At 46.4% G+C, this 17,244-nt stretch overlaps 2 protein-coding genes across 11 annotated transcripts in view; one reads left to right on the plus strand and one right to left on the minus strand.

Annotated features, from left to right (window-relative positions):
• RILPL1 (Rab interacting lysosomal protein like 1) overlaps positions 1-9,954 on the plus strand; it is a 44,577-nt gene extending 34,623 nt beyond the window's left edge. For 2 of the 6 annotated variants that reach the window (XM_026017151.2, XM_072725035.1), the window contains one exon: positions 7,976-9,954. In XM_026017151.2, the coding sequence (XP_025872936.1) occupies positions 7,976-8,120 (145 nt within the window). In that variant the 3' untranslated portion in view covers positions 8,121-9,954. Of the gene's footprint in view, positions 1-4,989; positions 5,078-5,351; positions 5,376-7,975 lie in introns of all 6 variants that reach the window. The other 4 variants (XM_072725034.1, XM_072725032.1, XM_072725033.1 and 1 more) reach the window with 4 other exon arrangements.
• Positions 9,955-11,644: 1,690 nt separating this feature from the next.
• The window catches only part of KMT5A (lysine methyltransferase 5A), a 72,456-nt gene continuing 66,856 nt past the window's right edge, over positions 11,645-17,244 (minus strand). For 4 of the 5 annotated variants that reach the window (XM_072725025.1, XM_072725023.1, XM_072725024.1 and 1 more), the window contains one exon: positions 11,645-12,609. In XM_072725025.1, coding sequence (XP_072581126.1) covers positions 11,866-12,609 — 744 coding nt within the window. In that variant the 3' untranslated portion in view covers positions 11,645-11,865. Of the gene's footprint in view, positions 12,610-14,338; positions 14,520-17,244 lie in introns of those variants that run through there. The other variant, XM_072725030.1, reaches the window with a different exon arrangement.

Consider the following 17,244-nt stretch of genomic DNA (forward strand, 5'->3'; position numbering starts at 1 on the left):
TCATCTGTGCCTTTCTGTGATGATTCCTCCACGCCCCCATTCCCCAGTAAGTATTTTTTGCTACATAATAATACATGCAGAGCCAGGCCCTGCTTGCTGTGGGCAACACATAAGAAAGAAAGAACTCAGCCTTTCCTTCAACAAGACCTTAAGCTACTTGAGTCTTTCTTTTTATCAGAAGATCCCTTTGAGAGTCTGAGAGTTTGTAGACCCTCCCTAGGGGGTAAAAAACCACACATACAGTTTCAGGTTTGTTGACCTTTGCAGCCCTTCAGATAAAAGGTGAAAACCTGTGGTCTAGTTAGCTAATATGTGCTAAGAGCCTATATGTGCCAGGTACCATTCCTGCAGATAGGTGATCTCATTGAGTCCCCACCATACCCCTGTGTCATAGAGGCACTGTCATTCCCATTTTACAGTTAAGGAAACTGAGGCAGCTACCTAAGGACATTCAGCTCTTAAGAGGCAGAGCCAGGGTTCAAACCTAGGCAGCCTGGCTCCACAGCCCACATTTCCAGCTATTTGAAGGGTGTGCATCCTCACACTGTCATCTTGTAGCCTTGTTATCTCTCCCAAGAGGGTCTTCCTGGCTCTTGACCTTCCAGCTGTACCCATGGCTTATTACAGAAGAGACCTCCTCTTTTTCTCCCAAACTCTGGCAGAAGCTTGGGTTGGAAAGCCACTAGGAGAGTGTGTGGAGAGTAATTGGGATATTACTTGGGTGCGTCAACCTTTAAAAACCAGTTACGTTAGGAAATTCTTGGCTAGCTCTTACCCTGTGAAGTGACTTAATGCTCAGCAGTGGTGGACCAGAAGGGGAATGCAGAATGTGTGCAGCTTTGTGGCTGCTGGAGTCTCTACTCTTGGGAAGAGGTGGCTGCCCTATAGAGTGTGTGCGTGAACCCATAGCTCCTTCTCCAGCCTCTCTTGCCAGCCTCACATTGTTTATTTGCTTGCCCCTCGATCTCTGCATGGAATCTCTGGTTCTGGTTAGGGATCCGTACTTACTGGGAGTGAAGCTTGGAACCAGAAAGCCTTCCTCTGAATCCCAACACCATTTGGCCATGTATTAGTAATCTAACATTGGCAATTGAAATTCAACTCTAACTTAAAAACTGTTGGGTAAGGGATCCAAAATTCCCAGGCCATGCTGGTTTCAGGCTCAGCTGGATCCAGGCCTTGTCATCAGGTCTCTGCCTCATTCCCTCTACCTCTGGCTTGGTTTCCCTTTATGTGGGCTGTATTCTTGCACACACTGTCCCTCAGGATGCCAACATGGCAGACATCAGCTCAGGCTTCTACTTTTGTCTGAAACTCCAGTGGGAAGAGAATTTTCCACAGAAGTCATGAAATTGAGTCTTACTGGCTCAGACTGGGTCACATGACCTCACATTCCAACCACAGGGCAGTGCATCCATCGGACAGATCCAGTTCTCCCTATGCCTGGGCCTGGGATAGCTCTAACTTGGTCTCGTTCAGATGGATGGAAATTAGGGGAAGGACAGGCCCCAGGCAGATCAGAGGGCTTGGCAGACAGAAGGAATGGGCATCCGCTGTAGCCTTATGGAGAGGGAGCCCTTTGGTATCGATCTATGATGTACTCGGTGCCCAGGGAAACTCTCACCTTAGGGTAGGGTTTCTCATCCAGTGCTAAGAAATGCGATTGATTTTGCTTAAACTCTGAGCCACCTGCCAGCCCCACGCACAGGTAAGGTCAAGCATAATCGATTCTGTGTTTTAACTCAAAGTACAGCTTTGGGTTAAAAGCTGGGGGGAGCAGAGAAGAGTCCATGAGCCCACAGAGTCTGCCCCTGGGCTGAGGAGGGGCGGAACCAAGAGAGCAGCCCTGGGCTTCCTTGAACAGTTCATTGCCAGGTCTTTCAAAGTCAGTTTTTAGCATCTTCCTGTGTGTTGCATGTACCACACCTCCAGCACTGTAATTCTGAGACGTGTGCATTTCTGAGCCTGCCTTCCAAAAGCTGGGCTGCCCTGATTTTGTGGTCAGTTTTCTGCTCTGGTCCACTTTCCTCAAAGACAGGCAATTAAGAGTTGGCTTTTACAAATCCCAAACTGGGTAAAATCCAGAGGAAAGTTATCAGAAGTAGCCAACAATCTTCTTCCCACTGGTTCTTCTACTCACACCTGAATAGGCTGTGGTGTCGAGTCCTCTTTTCCAGATTGTTCCACAAAGGATCCTGGGCTTTTTTTCCCCTTTAGTGTGGCTTCTGACTGTTCAGCAAGACCTGGGGCTCTGAGCCTGGTAGGAGAAGCAGCTGGAATTGGGGAGCCAGAGAGACAGAAACAGAGAGGGAGGGAGTTCAGAATCCCCCATCGAGAGGGTGCAGTGGCCAGTCCTGTGGCCACCCCAGCCTTCTAGGGGATGATTAGAGGATCAGACTGGCACAAAAGGCTTTTTACCAGCCCAGGCAGGACACTGGTTGCCATTGTCCATCTCGGCTGCTGACTGGGAGCCGCATCAGTGCGGCCCATGATCCCAGAGCCAAGGGTAGGGACTCATCTTCCCTGGGGCCTGGAGCAGGGACTGGCAAGTCTTAAGACAGTTTCATGCCTACCTCCCTTTCCATCCCTCACACCTCTGGCACCTGATGGGTCCACCTGTCCCTTCACCCTTGCTTTTGTGGAATAGTGGTTGCACAGCCTCTATGGTACAGGTTGTGGCTACTTTCCAGCTGAGCCTCACGCCCTAGACCAGTTTCCTCCATCCACCAACTCGTGAACAGTAACTACCACGGAGGTTTGAAGCAGCTTCATCAGCTCACACCACTTAAGGCATCTTCCACCCTGTCAGAGACTCAGAGTGGGGATGATTAGCCCCATTTCTCAGATGAGTCAATGGGCCTGGAGAAGCCCGTTGACTTCCCCTTAGATCATACGATTGGAAAGGGTCAAAGCTGGGATTCGAACCCGTTCCTTCTGCCTCCCGGCCCCCTTCCCCTCAGCTCATGCCAAGTCACCAGCTGCGGGCTGACTGCCCAGTTCCCTTATCTCTCAAGTGCACCACGAGCCAGGGACATCAGCGTCTGCATTTCTGAGCTGCTGAAGGGAACCAGAAACTCCTGCTGCCGGTCCAAACTGTGCCCAGAAGACGGTCCAAGAATAGCTTGTGACTGAGCAGCTGCCGGCTGGAGAGTCCAGGTTGGCACCGCCTGGGAAGGTCACGAGGCAGCGCTGAGTGACTCCAGCGCTGTCCTCCATGGCCACCAGGCACCAGCGCCCCCTTTGTGTGGTATCCGTTCCTCAATCAAAGGCCTGCAGACTCACAGCAGCTCTCTGCTGAACAGGGGTGGGGGGGCTGACCCGGGAGGCGGGAAGCAGGCAGCAGGGACACAGGGACAGCCAAGGAAGCTATGGAGCAGAACAGCTGGTCACACACACCGGCAAGGTCGGCCTTCAGAGTAGGTGGCCCCCGAAGCATCAGAGGCAGGAGTGCATTCTATCCCTGTCCTACCCACCGCCCTCCTCACTTGAGCCCAGAAATAGCTTCTTCACAGCTGCCTGTTGTGCCGCCTGAAATGCCACCGTCACCACTTCTTTGGATTTAGTCTTCTGGAAACCAACAGCGGGTAGGGAGTAGGTAAAACCAGCTACACCATATCCAGAGCATAAACTTTTGACTGATATAAGCCAGTCTTTTTTCGAGGAAGAGGCTGCCCCTCTAAAGGAAGTGGTCCCTGCAGGGAGGCACTTGGAATAAGGCCGGGAGTTCAGTTACTCGGCCAGAACTCTCCAGGTGTCCCAGGGCCCTTGGGTACCGGTCTGACCCCTAATGGGACCTCACATGAAGTCAGCATTTCCAGGTGGGCAAACATGTCACCTTGTGTCTTTGGTGGGGGTCCCTGTTAGGCCGAGAGGGGTCCAGCAGAGGTTGGAGCAGAACCATGTGGCTCAGAGTCCTCTGGAAAGCCAGCTGTGCCTGACAGCCTGGTCTTGGGGGATTGGGCCCATTTGTTTGACAAAAGGTATCCCCTTTTGTCATCACCATGATTAGACACCTATGTGGTTCTGCCAATATGCCAACTCTCCAGCTACTCCGTGAAGTGTATTGGAGGTAAATCCAAACACAGGTAATCCCAAACTTCATCTGAAACAGTCATTCCTCTTTTCCCAGCCAGCATCTAAAAAAGAAAAATCAAAATTGTTGAAAATAAGCTCTGGTGGCTTGACTGGAGTCTTGTCTTCATTTTCCTTGTCAAAACAAGGGACTGTCAGCTCTGACTTATGCCAGGAGGGTGGCTCATGCAGGCTCCCTGCCACAGCTCTCCTGCCCAGCCCACCCTGGCCGCCTCTTCTCTCCTGGGTGCCCCCTGGCTGCCTTTGGGGCATGGAGCCTGCAGTGCATGGCAGTTGGGGGAGATGTGTTAGAAGACACCCGAGGGTGTCACCACTAACCCACGGCAGGTTTGACTCCTTCCTTCCCAAATCCCGGGCCACCATGTCTTCCCTTCGGGCTGTGTGAGTGTGCTGGGGCTGCTGCCGTCAAGGACCACAGCTGGGAGCCTTTGTCCCACGCTTTGGAGGCGGGGAGTCCCAGATCCAGGTGTTGGCAGGGTCCCTTCCTTGCGAGGTCTGTGAGAGAGAACATTTGGTGCCTCTCCCAGTTTCAGTGGTTTGCTGGCAATCTTTGGCCTTTTCGGCATGTAGAAGCATCGCCTGTACCCCTGCCCTCATCTTCACGTAGCGGTCCTCCTGTGTGTGCCTGTGTCCTGATTTCCCCTTTTACAAAGATCTACTCTTCTCTAGTATAATTTTATCTTAATGGATTACTTCTACGAGGATCCTATCTCCAGATACAATCGCTTTCTCAGGTGCGGGGGTTAGGGCTTCACCAGGATTTTGAGGAGGGAGATTCAGTTCCACCCATGACATCTACCAGAAGCAAACCCTTCAGCTGGTATGTGTGGAATGTGTTTATTTTTCATGCCTCCCTGTTTTTATCTTCTCTGTGTCTATCTGTACTTTTCTAACCAGGATCTTTACAGCCATAATGCCCATGGTAGCAGCTGGACTGATCATAGATGACCCCACACTGCAGCCCATCCGACGACTTGTTGCCCTTGTAGGCACTGTGTTTTTCTGGTTTCGTTTTGAGCTGTGCCTTTGGAATGTGTGCTGCGACTCTGCTGAGGCTGGCCTGCCTTCCTTGGCCACTTTAGCTGCATGGCCATCACCTGCGTGTTGCCATGTGAAGTGGGTGTCGAGTGTGATTTCAAACGTGCACTCGTGAGTCTCGGTCTGCACGAGTGATGCCGTGCAATTCTCGGCTCTGTCACCGATAATTCTTTTTGTCTTTTTCTGTTTCCATCCTAAAAACCACCTTGTCCATGATCCAGTAAAGAAGGTCCTTTAAGTGACGGGTCAGTAATCAACGCCCACTGTGCCCGCCCCCTCCCTCCACCATGGACCCTCACCCTCAGAGTGACACTAACGCTGTGTTTTTGACTTTCATGCCCTAGCTTTCTAAACCGCTTTGTTTCGCCAAGCCAGTGTTGGAAAGCCATTTGGTCTTCTTTTAAAAAAAGGAAGAGCAGAAGAGGGGACCAGCGCTTTCTTTCTCTCTATGTCCCCTTGAACAGGAAGTGGCATGTGGCTTTCCCGCTTGAGTCAGGTAGAGGTGAAATGTCACAGTGATGTGTGGCAGCTGTATTTTTGGCCAGCTAATTGCCCTGATTTCACCATGGAAAGGGCTCACAAATAACCCGGTATGAACATTGTGCCTTCATTTATCAGTATACATATCTGTTGTAGAGAAAAGAAACTTTCACTGGGAGGGAGAATTTCTCCAGATACACGTGGCTTGCCCCAACTTTACAATGAAAAACCACTTTATTCCTGGTAGGAGGTGATCGTAGGATCCAGTTGGCACAGAATAGTAAAATCATTTTCACCCAGATGTGATTAAAATGGAACTAACTCCATAGGCCACAGCACTGTAGGGAAAAAAAAAAAAAAAGACTAATAGGTGAACAGCCAGAGGGAAGTAAAAATAGTTGCTCTGAAGCTTCAGTTTCTCAGCGGTGCATTTCTATTCCTGCCCCTGGGAAACATAACATAGCTATTCTCTCTCTTACCAAGTTCAGAAACCAAAATTCAAGAGTAACAACTCAGTGAGAATAGAATGAATCTCATTAGAAAGTAGGAGTATCAAAGGACAGTGAGCAGGTTAGGAGAGGTTTTTGGAGGAAATTAAAAGTGGGCCACTTCGAGTTTACTGGCCAGGGTCCTGGCCTTTGGAGCTGGAGCTAAAGCAGACCTTGTTGTAAATGGGCCAGTTTTGGGGCACCTGGATGGCTCAGTCCGTTAAAGGTTCGACTCTTGATTTCAGCCCAGGTCATGATCTCTGGGTTGTGGAACTAAGCACTGTGTTGAGCTCTGCACTGGGCGTGGCACCTGATTAAGATGCTCTATCTCCCTCTCCCCCTGCCCCCCTCCAAAAAAAATTAATGGGCCAGTTTAGGAGTGCCTAGATGGTTTAGTCCACAGAGTGTGTGCCCCCCCCCCCCTTTTTTAAGAAAGGGCACAGGGGTTGGGTGGGGGGCAGAGGGAGAAGGAGAGAGAGAATTTTAAGCAGGCTCCATACCCAGCACAGGGCCAAACACAGGCCTCAATCTGAAGACCCTGAGATCATGACCCGAGCTGAAATCAAGTCAGACACTTAATTAACTGAGCCGCCCAGACACCCAGAGCGTGTGACTCTTAACCTCAGGTTTGTGAGTTCAAGCCCTACACTGGGTGTGGAGCCTATTTAAAATAAAAATTTTTTTAAGTTTTTTTCTTTTTTTAAATGGGCCAGTTTATAAGCTTTTTGCCTGTGATTTCTACCTTCATCCTTCAGGCATCAGATGGTTCACTTTGATCAATGATCAGTAGTCACAGCTATTTTTGGTTTGGGGTTTGTTTTTTTTTTGAGAGAGTGAGTGGGGCGGGAGGGATAAAGGGAGGTCGGACAGAGGGAGAGGGAGAAACAGAATCTTAAGCAGGCTCTATGCTCAGCAGATCCTGACACAGGGCTCCATCTCATGATCCTGAGATCATGACCTGAGCCACCCAGATGCCCCAGTAATCACAGATGTTTTAAAAAGACCTCTTGGTCTACATTAGCTGCTGCTATGTAGCAAGTTCTGGTGCTGACTTCTAAGGGCTTTTGCCCTCAAATCAATTTTTGACACTGTAAATTGGTGTTTTCCCCAATTTCATTTGCATATAATATTTAGTGTTTATATAATGACAGAACCATGTGTGCTATTACTTATTTTTTAATTGTCTCATTTTTCTAAAATACCTACTTTCAGCTCATCTCTAGCAGTAATATCCATGAAATCTGGGCTTTGATGTGCTGCATATGTACTTTCCTGATTCACATTACATAACGTAAATTAAAAACATCCATCTCTTTATGTCAGAATCATCTTAAACTCTGTGTGGCTTTCAGTTATTACCTTCTCTGCATCATTAGGGTAGAGAAACTCCAGATGTGTATTTCTAGTCGGGTTGTTTTTTGTTTTTTAATTCATGAGAGACACAGGTAGAAAGAGAAGCAGGCTCCCCAAGGGGAGCCTGATGTAGGACTCAATCCCAGGACCCTGGGATCACGCCCTGAGCCAAGGGCAGATGCTCAACCACTGAGCCACCCAGGTGCCCCTCTAGTTGGTTTTTATTTCCACTGGTAATGGGAAAAGACTGTCACCAGTGCTTAACCAAGAGATGAGATGCATCACACATCACATATGTACCTGCCCTGTTCACACTGTATCACCTCCCAGGTTTGGTGACAATGACATGCAGAATCCCCTGCTGCTTTCTCAAATAACTTTGACTTGCACCCCCACTTTTTCTTTCACACCTTGAATTGATTTGCTTCCTTCTACATTTGCTGCTGTCTGTCCTGGCATTGCAAAAAAAAATCTTTAAAGTGCACAGAGGGCTGGCTTTCATTTCCTTCTCTTCCTTCCAAAAGGTTTAGCTTCTTCTCCCGAGATAAGAAGCGTCTGGCCAACACGCAGAGGAACGTGCACATCCAGGAGTCGTTTGGCCAGTGGGCCAACTCCCACCGTGATGACAGTTACACGGAGCAAGGACAGGAAGCCCTGCAGCACCTGTGACCACAGCCCACCTCCACCCTGGGACCTGAATTATCCACCGCCAGCGCCTGCAGTGGGACCTGGCAGCTTCAGGTGTTGCTACCTTGCACACCTCTCGGTTCAGATGCACCTCTAGAACTGATCCCTCAAACAAACTGCTTTGAGGAAGCACACTGAAAAACTGATGCCAAACTCTAAAGAAATGTTTATTTATACCCAGGGCTATGATCGTTTATAATAGATGACTGATCCCTTAGGATATATATTTAATAACACCATGAGCAGAGGCCAGACTTTTGCATTAACTTCAGTAACACAAGCTTCTTTAAGCCAAATACATCACATGCCACTATAATTGCTGTTTGACTTACTTTGTATGAAATTCTGTGTAGGGGTTTTATTAACACATTTGTCGTACTGAAGTGGGAGGCAGGGAAGCAGTAGATTTTCCTTATATCTCTCATGAAATTGTTGTGGTGGTAGCACAGTACATAGGATGCATCCATTAGATAAGCAGGATAAGCCTCCAAAGTCACCAGACAAGCTGGCCCCACTTAGATGTGAGGCAACAGAAAATATGGTCCTCCTAACCCAGAAACTGGAGATGACTTTGCAAGAGCCAGTGGTTCTCTTTTCTTTTGCACCTTGTTACTGATATTGCCTAGAGCACGTAACGAGTGCCTTGGAATCGGCTGTGAGTTATGCAGTACTAACCAAAGTTGCTAAGGATGAGAAATTGCAACCCTTTTCATTTCTTGTTTGTATTTTTTTTCCCCTCAGCTTCTTTCTTTTATCTTTCAATACATCAAACACTTAGTCTCCTATAAAGAAGACCAATGTACCAGAGCGGATTTGAAATGGGGTGGGGGGGACAGACTCGCCAGTGTGAAGGCAGTGGGTGAAGAGATTGCTTGGGGACTGCATGTCTGGCTGACTCACAGGGCTGTGGTGACACAGAGAGGGGCAGAAACCTGTATCTGGTGAGCTGAGATTTTGCCCAAATAGCACTGTCTTTCTCTCTGCCCACAGAGGACACCTCAGGGCACAGGCTGGGTGCTGACAGATTGAGAGAGGTAGCATTTGCTAGCAGAACACTCAAGTAACATCTGAGGAGTCCACTACACATTCTGCTATGGTTTGCTAAGAAACCATCAGGTTGGTTTACAGTCTATGGGGACTCTGTTTCCAGATTGCAGAAAAGAATGATCAGACAGGATAATGTTGCTTATGCACTGTGATTCTCAAACCGGACTGCCCACAAGAATTATCAGTTGATTCTCAGAGTATAAAAGCAAGTGTATTAAGGAATCCCACTCCCCCTGGCCACTTTTAGTTGCCTTCTCAGGAGTAACCAATGTTGCGAGTTTCTTGAATGTCTTCAAAGAGCTTATAAATATACATGCAGTTATGTAACAAAATATTTTTTTCCTTTTTTTTCATAAATGGCAGCATACGATATATGTGCTATTCTGTACCTTTCTTTTCTTAGAATACCCTGGAGATGATGACTCCACATCAGTACATAAGACAGTGGGTCTCAATGTCCCCCAGGGACATTTGGCAATGTCTGGAAATATTTTTGGTGTTTTGGTTGTCAGAACTGCTGTCATCCAGTGGGTCGGCTCCAGGGATGCTGCTCAACATCCCACAGCGCTCAGAACAGTGCCCCCATAACAGTCTCCCAGCACCAGATGTAATAGTGCAAGATTGAGGACCCCTGGTGTACCATGTAGATGCATAATTTGTTCATATTGACAGTTACACTGTCAACTTCTTTTCCAGTCTTTTACTGTCTAAAACAGCACTGTACACTTTCACACGTCAGTCTGCAGAATAAACTAGAATTGCCAGGTGATAGGGTTTATGCCTTTGTCATGTGGCTACTGCTAAGGTCCCTGCTGTGGGGGCTTTATACCAACTTTTTTGTTTTGCTTAGTTACCAGGGTCCATACAATGTGAAGCTTCAAAGTCAAGGATGGGATCTATGTGTGCATATTTGTTTAATCCATCTATATTCTGGTACCCAGGGTTAACCACTAGCGTGGATAATGTAAACACCATGACTGGATTTCTTTTTTCTGCTGTTGTCTCACAACACAAGCTTCCCTAATGTGGAGAGCTTGTTTAGCTGAAGTACCTGCCAACTCTAGCCCATAACACACTTTTGGTGTCGTAACAGGGAGCACTTTGCAAAACCTGAATGAAGTCAGAAGAGTGTACACCTGCATGGCTGTTTTCTGAGACATAGGAGATGGTAAAATTCTGCGCTAGGAATTTACAAAGGGGGGAATCCCTGGGTGGCTGAGCGGTTTAGTGCCTGCCTTTGGCCCAGGGTGTGATCCTGGGGTCCTAGGATAGAGTCCCGCATTGGGCTCCCTGCATGGAGCCTGCTTCTTCCTCTGCCTGTGTCTCTGCCTCTCCCTCAGTCTATGTCTCTCATGAATAAATAAAATCTTTAAAAAAATTTTTTTTACAAAGGAAAGAACCTATTTTTCTAAAACTGTCCTAATAGTTTTAAGATAGAACAGATTCCCTACATAGCATAATGAGATTCATACCCCAAATGCAAAAACCTGGTCGTGAATGTGTTGAGTCTTGATACTAAATCATTTACTTTGCATGAAACATCTTGAATTTTAAAGAAGCTGAGCTTACAAAGATACAGCCATTAATAAAACAAAAATGCTAAGTGTCACTTTGGTGAAAATCCTGGGAACAGCATGGTACTTTTCAAAGCCCTTAAAAGTTAACGTCAATATATCCAGCCCTCCAACAAATGGGAGGCCGGATGTCCAAGAGGGAGAAGACAAATCAATCCATCAGAACCACATAGAAGCCTCTTTCATTGATTTCTCGCCGTTTCATGATCACTTCTTTAGAGCTTCACAGACCAGAGCCTCAGAGCCCTGCAACTTTGGTTTTTCATTTTCTTTTATTTTCTTTCTTTCTTTCTTTTTTTTTTTTTAAGATTTTATTTATTTACTCATGAGAGAGACAGAGAAAGAGGCAGAGACACAGGCAGAGGGAGCTCCCTGCATGGAGCCTGATGCAAGACTCAATCCCTGGACCCGGGATCACACCCTAAGCCGAAGGCAGCCACTCAACCACTGAGCCACCCAGGCATCCCTGGTTTTTCACTTTAAATGCCAGCCTCCCTGCCAAAAACAGGGAGGAAAAAAAGGCAGTCAGCATTTGGCTCAAGAATGGAGTTACATTTGTTTGAGAATAGCTGGTTGCTGACCCAGGCTACTGCACACACTGGCTTTGCTATGAAGTTCTGAACATTATCCCTGAATTCACTGCCCTATATCATTTTTATTTCAGTTTGCCAAGCCTTTACACTATAAAGATGGAAAAGATACAGCTTACTCTGGCCATATTCAGGTTCCCAAGAGTCTGAGAGTATTGCAAATGATTTTCGGTCATCACCTCATTTTGCCAAGCCCCCCAAATGGTCAATTCCAACAGGCAGGAGACAATCAAAATTGCAAAAACAAATTGTCTACTGCTACCTGCCCTTCTGTGTAGATGCTGGCAAAGACAAAACTGTTTCTCAAGTTTATTAAATAATGAGAGATAAAGAAAAGTTCATAATATCATGTTCAGCTGGAACCTGGGTTCCAGATCGGAAAGAAAACTTACTCCAGACCCCACCACCATTAGCAAGCTTTACTCAAGCACTGGACACACATACTATATAAAAGCAACACAGATCTCTGTGCTTCTGTTTATGCTGGGTCTGGGTTCTGGCGATGCTGGTGAGCCTCTATTTACTTCGGTCCCTCTTCTCCCTCCCCTTGGCTCGGTCATCTCTGAAGTCCCTCTCTCTCTCCCAGTCACTTTCTAGCCACACCCTGCTTGGCTCTCTCTCCTGCCATCTCTTTTCTCGGCTACGATCATGGTCTCGGTCCCTCGTCCGAGAGTCCCAGTGTCTTTCTCGAGACCGAGATCGCTCCCGCTTTTCCCGTTTTCCCTCTCTGTATTGATCGTTTTTAATAATTGGCAAATTAATAGGTTTTCGAAAAGGCCGGTCACGCCCCCCAAACCTCAGCTGCCCAGATTCCTTTTTCCCTCCCAGACCTCCTCCAAGTCTCCGAGGGATCCACCCTTTGAGGGTCCTTTCCAGTTCATAGTCCACAAATATCTCATGCTGGTCAATCACCAGGCCGTCTGCATCTCGGTACGCTTTGATCAGAGAACGCTCCTCTTTGTATTCAATGAAGGCGTAGCCCTTTGAAAGACCCGTGACCAAGTCCCTCACCAGCCGAAGCCTCCTGATGTCCCCGTAGCGAGAAAATACTTCCTTTAACTTCTCCTCCTTGGTCTGCAAGTTTAGTCTTGCCACAAACAGGGTGAGGAGGGGGTCTCCTGTGACGCCCTTGTTGGGAGTGTATCGGGCCAACATTGCCCTCCAGACAGCACGATCGTGTGGATCTTCATCAGTGCCATCAATGCTGCCAGCTTTAAGGGGGTCATATTCCTTGGCGATGGGCATCCAATCGTTCATGTTCTAGGAAGGATCACAGCAAACCTTTATGTAGCACCTACTATGAGCTACTCATTTAATCCTTAAAATAGCCCTGAGAAATAGATGCTATTATTCACTCTTTCTTCAATAGGGAAGAAAGGACCTAGAGCGTGAGGCCTTCCAGCTACAAAGTGGGTGGGACAATATCAAAGCCAGACAGTGGGGCTCCAAGATGTTGTCACAAACTGCTCAACCCTCCATCCCGGGAAGAAGCACAGGGCAATTTGCTGGGTTTGATCCATCTGTGTATCATCCAATTTAGTCCCATCAGGACACTTACCAACCACATTAAAATGTGGCAACATGGATCAGAATCCAGGCTCACCTTTCAGACTTTAAAATGGTCATAGGAAGACAAGCCTCGGAACTGCTATGAAAATTGGTGTTTTTAAAAACTCTTTACTACCAAGAACCTCAAACATGTACCACGTAGAGAATGGCATAACCTTCCACAGACTCATCACCTGACTGACCAACATGTAGCTAGTCTTGTTTCATTGGTGCCCCACTCACATCCTCACTCCTAGATTACTTTGCAGGAAATTCTGGATATTATTACATGCTCATCTGTAAATGTTTTGGTATGCATTATTAAAAGATAAGAAAGATAAGGACTTTTTTTTTAGAAAAACAAAACTATAAGGGAAAATGGCGTGTTTTTTTTTAATTTTTTAAATTTATTTATTATAGTCACAGAGAGAGAGAGAGAGAGAGAGAGAGAGAGGCAGAGACACAGGCAGAGGGAGAAGCAGGCTCCATGCACCGGGAGCCTGATGTGGGATTCGATCCCAGGTCTCCAGGATCGTGCCCTGGGCCAAAGGCAGGCGCTAAACCGCTGCGCCACCCAGGGATCCCGAAAATGGCGTTTTTGATGTAGTATTTTGCATAGGTAGCAAAGCTAAAACTACAGTGACCCAGCAGCAGCAGGCTCTTTGATTCAAAAGGAATATGAGATTTTTTTCTCAATCCCCTGGCTGATAATCTGTTTGTGCCTTATGGCATGGGAACTGATTGCAATGGCAATTTTATCCCGCAAGCATACTCCAACTGTCGTTTGTTCTGATACAGGATAATTTTTTTTTAAAGAGGGTGGGAAAGTTTAAGCTGAGAGGAAAGGCAGTTAACATGGTAATTGATTCACATTCTGGTGACTCTGCTAGAATACAGTGTCTGCCAACATTTCAGACACTGGTACTGCTCACGTGACCATCTCTGCAAAATTTACAGCCAATATCAAAATATGTTACCTTAAAACCAGGACTCCAGATGATTGGCTAGCTCAGTCAAAGCATACGACTCCTGATCTAGGGCTCATGAGTTCAAGCCCCACGTTGGGTATAGAGCTTACTTTAATTAATTAACAAACCAGGGCTCTGTCCAATTTATATAGTACTCTCATTCATTACATCTTTCCATGGTATTAAAATATCTGTAATTACCCTCTTACTCATATTTTCCTCAAGGATCTTTTTGCTTTTGTTTTTCTTCAGTTGATGGGTTATGTAAGAGGAGTGATTATTTATGGGATACACTGTGAAATTATATTCCCAATAAAAACACCAAAACAATAAAATCCAAAGTCAACAGCACTGCACTCAAGACCTTTTGAGCATCACTTAGCCTCTTACCACATGCCATTGCAAAATCTGTTTTACCCAGGATTGCTTCTCACTCCTTAAATGTGCCCTAATTCCCCAGCTCTGGTTCTTACCCTGTGCGATTTCCTCTCCTGGGAACAGCCTCTTCCTTTCCACATCTCCACGTATGGAAATTCTATTGGTCCTTCCAAGCCCAGCTTCCAACCTCCCTGTGAAGCAAATTAATCTGTCCTACAGCTCACAGCTTCACGGCTTCTGTAATACCAATCTCATCTTCCCCGAACACACAGTAAACACTCTTCAGTCTAGTGTATGCTTTACTGTATCTCCAGATTCTGGGATACTTCCTGATAAATACTGAGGAACTAAACCAACTCCAATCAAAATATAGTGAAGTTCTTTGTGTCCAAATCAGACAAAAAGGATGACTTCATTGCGAACTGATAGGCAAAACAACTTTATACTTGTGGAGGCCTTGAGAAAAATCAAGGCCATCCCACCTAAAGTTTAGCATTAGCAAAAGTACAGCCATCTTAGGCCCCTGTGAATAAGAGCTGAACTTTATAGGAAAAACTGCAGAATGTCCTCCTCAGGGAATCTCATCTCAGAAAGACAACAGAGCTCAGAATTGCCCTAGGCAGAGAATCCGGTATCAGAAAGACAACAGAGCCCGGCTGTGGTAGAAAGTCCCATATTAGAATGAGAACAGAGCTCAATGCCCTTGAAAGCCCCATATCAGAATGTAAACAGAACTTGAGAAATTCCTCCACCCCCTCTGAAAATCCCCTAGACCAGCCTATAAAAAACCCAGCTGTAACCCACTTTGGGGTCCAAGTCCCTGCTCCGCTGTGTCGGGTATACTTGGACCCAAGCTCGAGCTTGCTAATCAACACTCGTGCGCTTGCATCAGTGTCGACTCCTTGGTGGTTCCTCGGATTCACAATCTTGGGCACAATGATACTGTCTGCTACCACCCCGTAAAAGAAGGGCATCTATGCCTGTCATTGTTAACCAGCAACTCTAATATCCTTATCGGTAGAAGGATGATAAACAGCTGGAGAAACAAGACAAGAGAGGATTTCAGTCCTGTCTGGGTGCTGTCTCTAACTCACTTTGTATCTCTTCTCTTTCATGGAATTTGTCCACGTGAAAAAGAGAGAGAGAGAGAGAACTCACACTACATTGTTTGACTCTCTTCCTGCTCTAGTATTATCTAACAATTCCATCCTTATTGGCCCTAACAGTCCAGACCGCACTCCCTATCCTCCATCACAGGGCTGCCAGGGGGAACACAAAAACCCACAAACATGAGGACCATGATAATTATAGTTAACTTGTACTGAAGACTTAGGGGGTGCCTGCCACTATGCTAAGCACTTAACTCCTCTTGATGAAGGATAGCTAGAAGACAGGCAGGGACAAGGGCCCTACCCTAAGAGGAAACCACCCTTCAAAGGATTTTATACTACCCTGGAAGGAGCTCTCCACCAAGTGATAGATGACAAAAACCCAACTGTATGACAGGCTCAGGGAGGGTTAATCAGATTAAAACAGCCAGCTAACAAGCCCATAAAACCCCCTAGACTTAGGAACTCTGGTGGCAACCTCTCAGGCCCCTTCTTGGGAGCTTTGTACTATCACTTTGCTTTTGCTCAATAAACCTTGCTTTGCCGCCCACGACTTTGTCTGCTCTAACCTCTTCATTCTTCAAAGGAGTGTGACCAAGAGCTCTCTGCACCAACAGAGAAAAAAAAAATCCTGTAACACCCTCACCTCTCAGCACTGTTGGGACATAGGTTCTACAATTAGTGCCATTTCAGATGAGGAGGGAGATACACAAAACTTTCTTTAGCTGCAAATCACAAGGCTAAGAAGTAGCCCTGCCAGGTAGTCACATTCAAGGGCTTTTACCACTCCAGAACTTGAGCTCTTAACTACAGTATTTCCTTAGATGGCTGTCATAAAATATGAAACTTTGGAGATGGGAAGAGCAAAAAAACAAAATCCTACAAGGAGTCTGGGTTTTTGAGGCTGAGGAAAGAATCCCTTCCCCAGTCAACAAGAACAGGTCATAAAAGATCCATCAAATAAAACTGACATTATACAGAGAGCAAGGCTGGCTCAGTTGAGCATCTGCCTTCAGCTCAAATAATGATCTGGGGCATTGGGCATTGAGCTTCCTGCTCAGCGGGGAGTCTGCTTCTTTCTCTCCCTGTTCCTCCCCACTACTCTTTCTCTCACTCGCTCTATAAATAAATAAAATCTTTAGGGATGCCTGGGTGGCTCAGTCGGTTAACCATCTGCCTTCTGCTCAGATCATGATCCCTGGGTCCTGGGATGGAGCCCTTCATTGGGCTCCACGCTCAGCCAGGAGCCTGTTTCTCCCTTCTCCTCACTCGTGATCTCTGTCATTATCTGTCTCTCTAAATAAACAAATAAAATCTTGTTTAAAAATCTGAAGAGATCTTTTTAAAAATCTGAAGGGAATTACTAAGGGATAATCTGAATTTTCTGTTTCTCCTCATTGGTGGTATCCTGTCAATAATAAATGCCAAGGGGGGGGGGAAAAAACTCTTAAACTAAATGCCAAGAGAGCAGCAGCAGGCATCACAGCTTCTCATTCATCATTCACAGTATTCTTCCCATTGCAGAATTATGTTGAGATTTCCTACAATTCCTTTGGATTTTTTAGATTCGTATCATTATTTCATACATGAGGATGAGATATGAGAGATGAATGGTGGGGGAATGCAACAATTAATCCTTAAAGAAAAAAGTGTACTGAGTGAAACAAGTCAATCGGAGAAGGACAAACAGTGTATGTTCTCATTCATTTGGGGAATATAAATAATAGTGAAAGGGAATATAAAGGAAGGGAAAAGAAATGTTGGGAAATATCAGGAAGGGAGACAGAACATAAAGACTCCTAACTCGGGGAAACGAACTAAGGGTGGTGGAAGGGGAGGAGGGCGGGTGTTGGAGGGGAATGGGTGACGGGCACTGAGGTGGACACTTGACG

The sequence above is a fragment of the Vulpes vulpes genome, chromosome 10 (assembly GCF_048418805.1).
Source record: "Vulpes vulpes isolate BD-2025 chromosome 10, VulVul3, whole genome shotgun sequence".
Classification (NCBI taxonomy): domain Eukaryota; kingdom Metazoa; phylum Chordata; class Mammalia; order Carnivora; family Canidae; genus Vulpes; species Vulpes vulpes.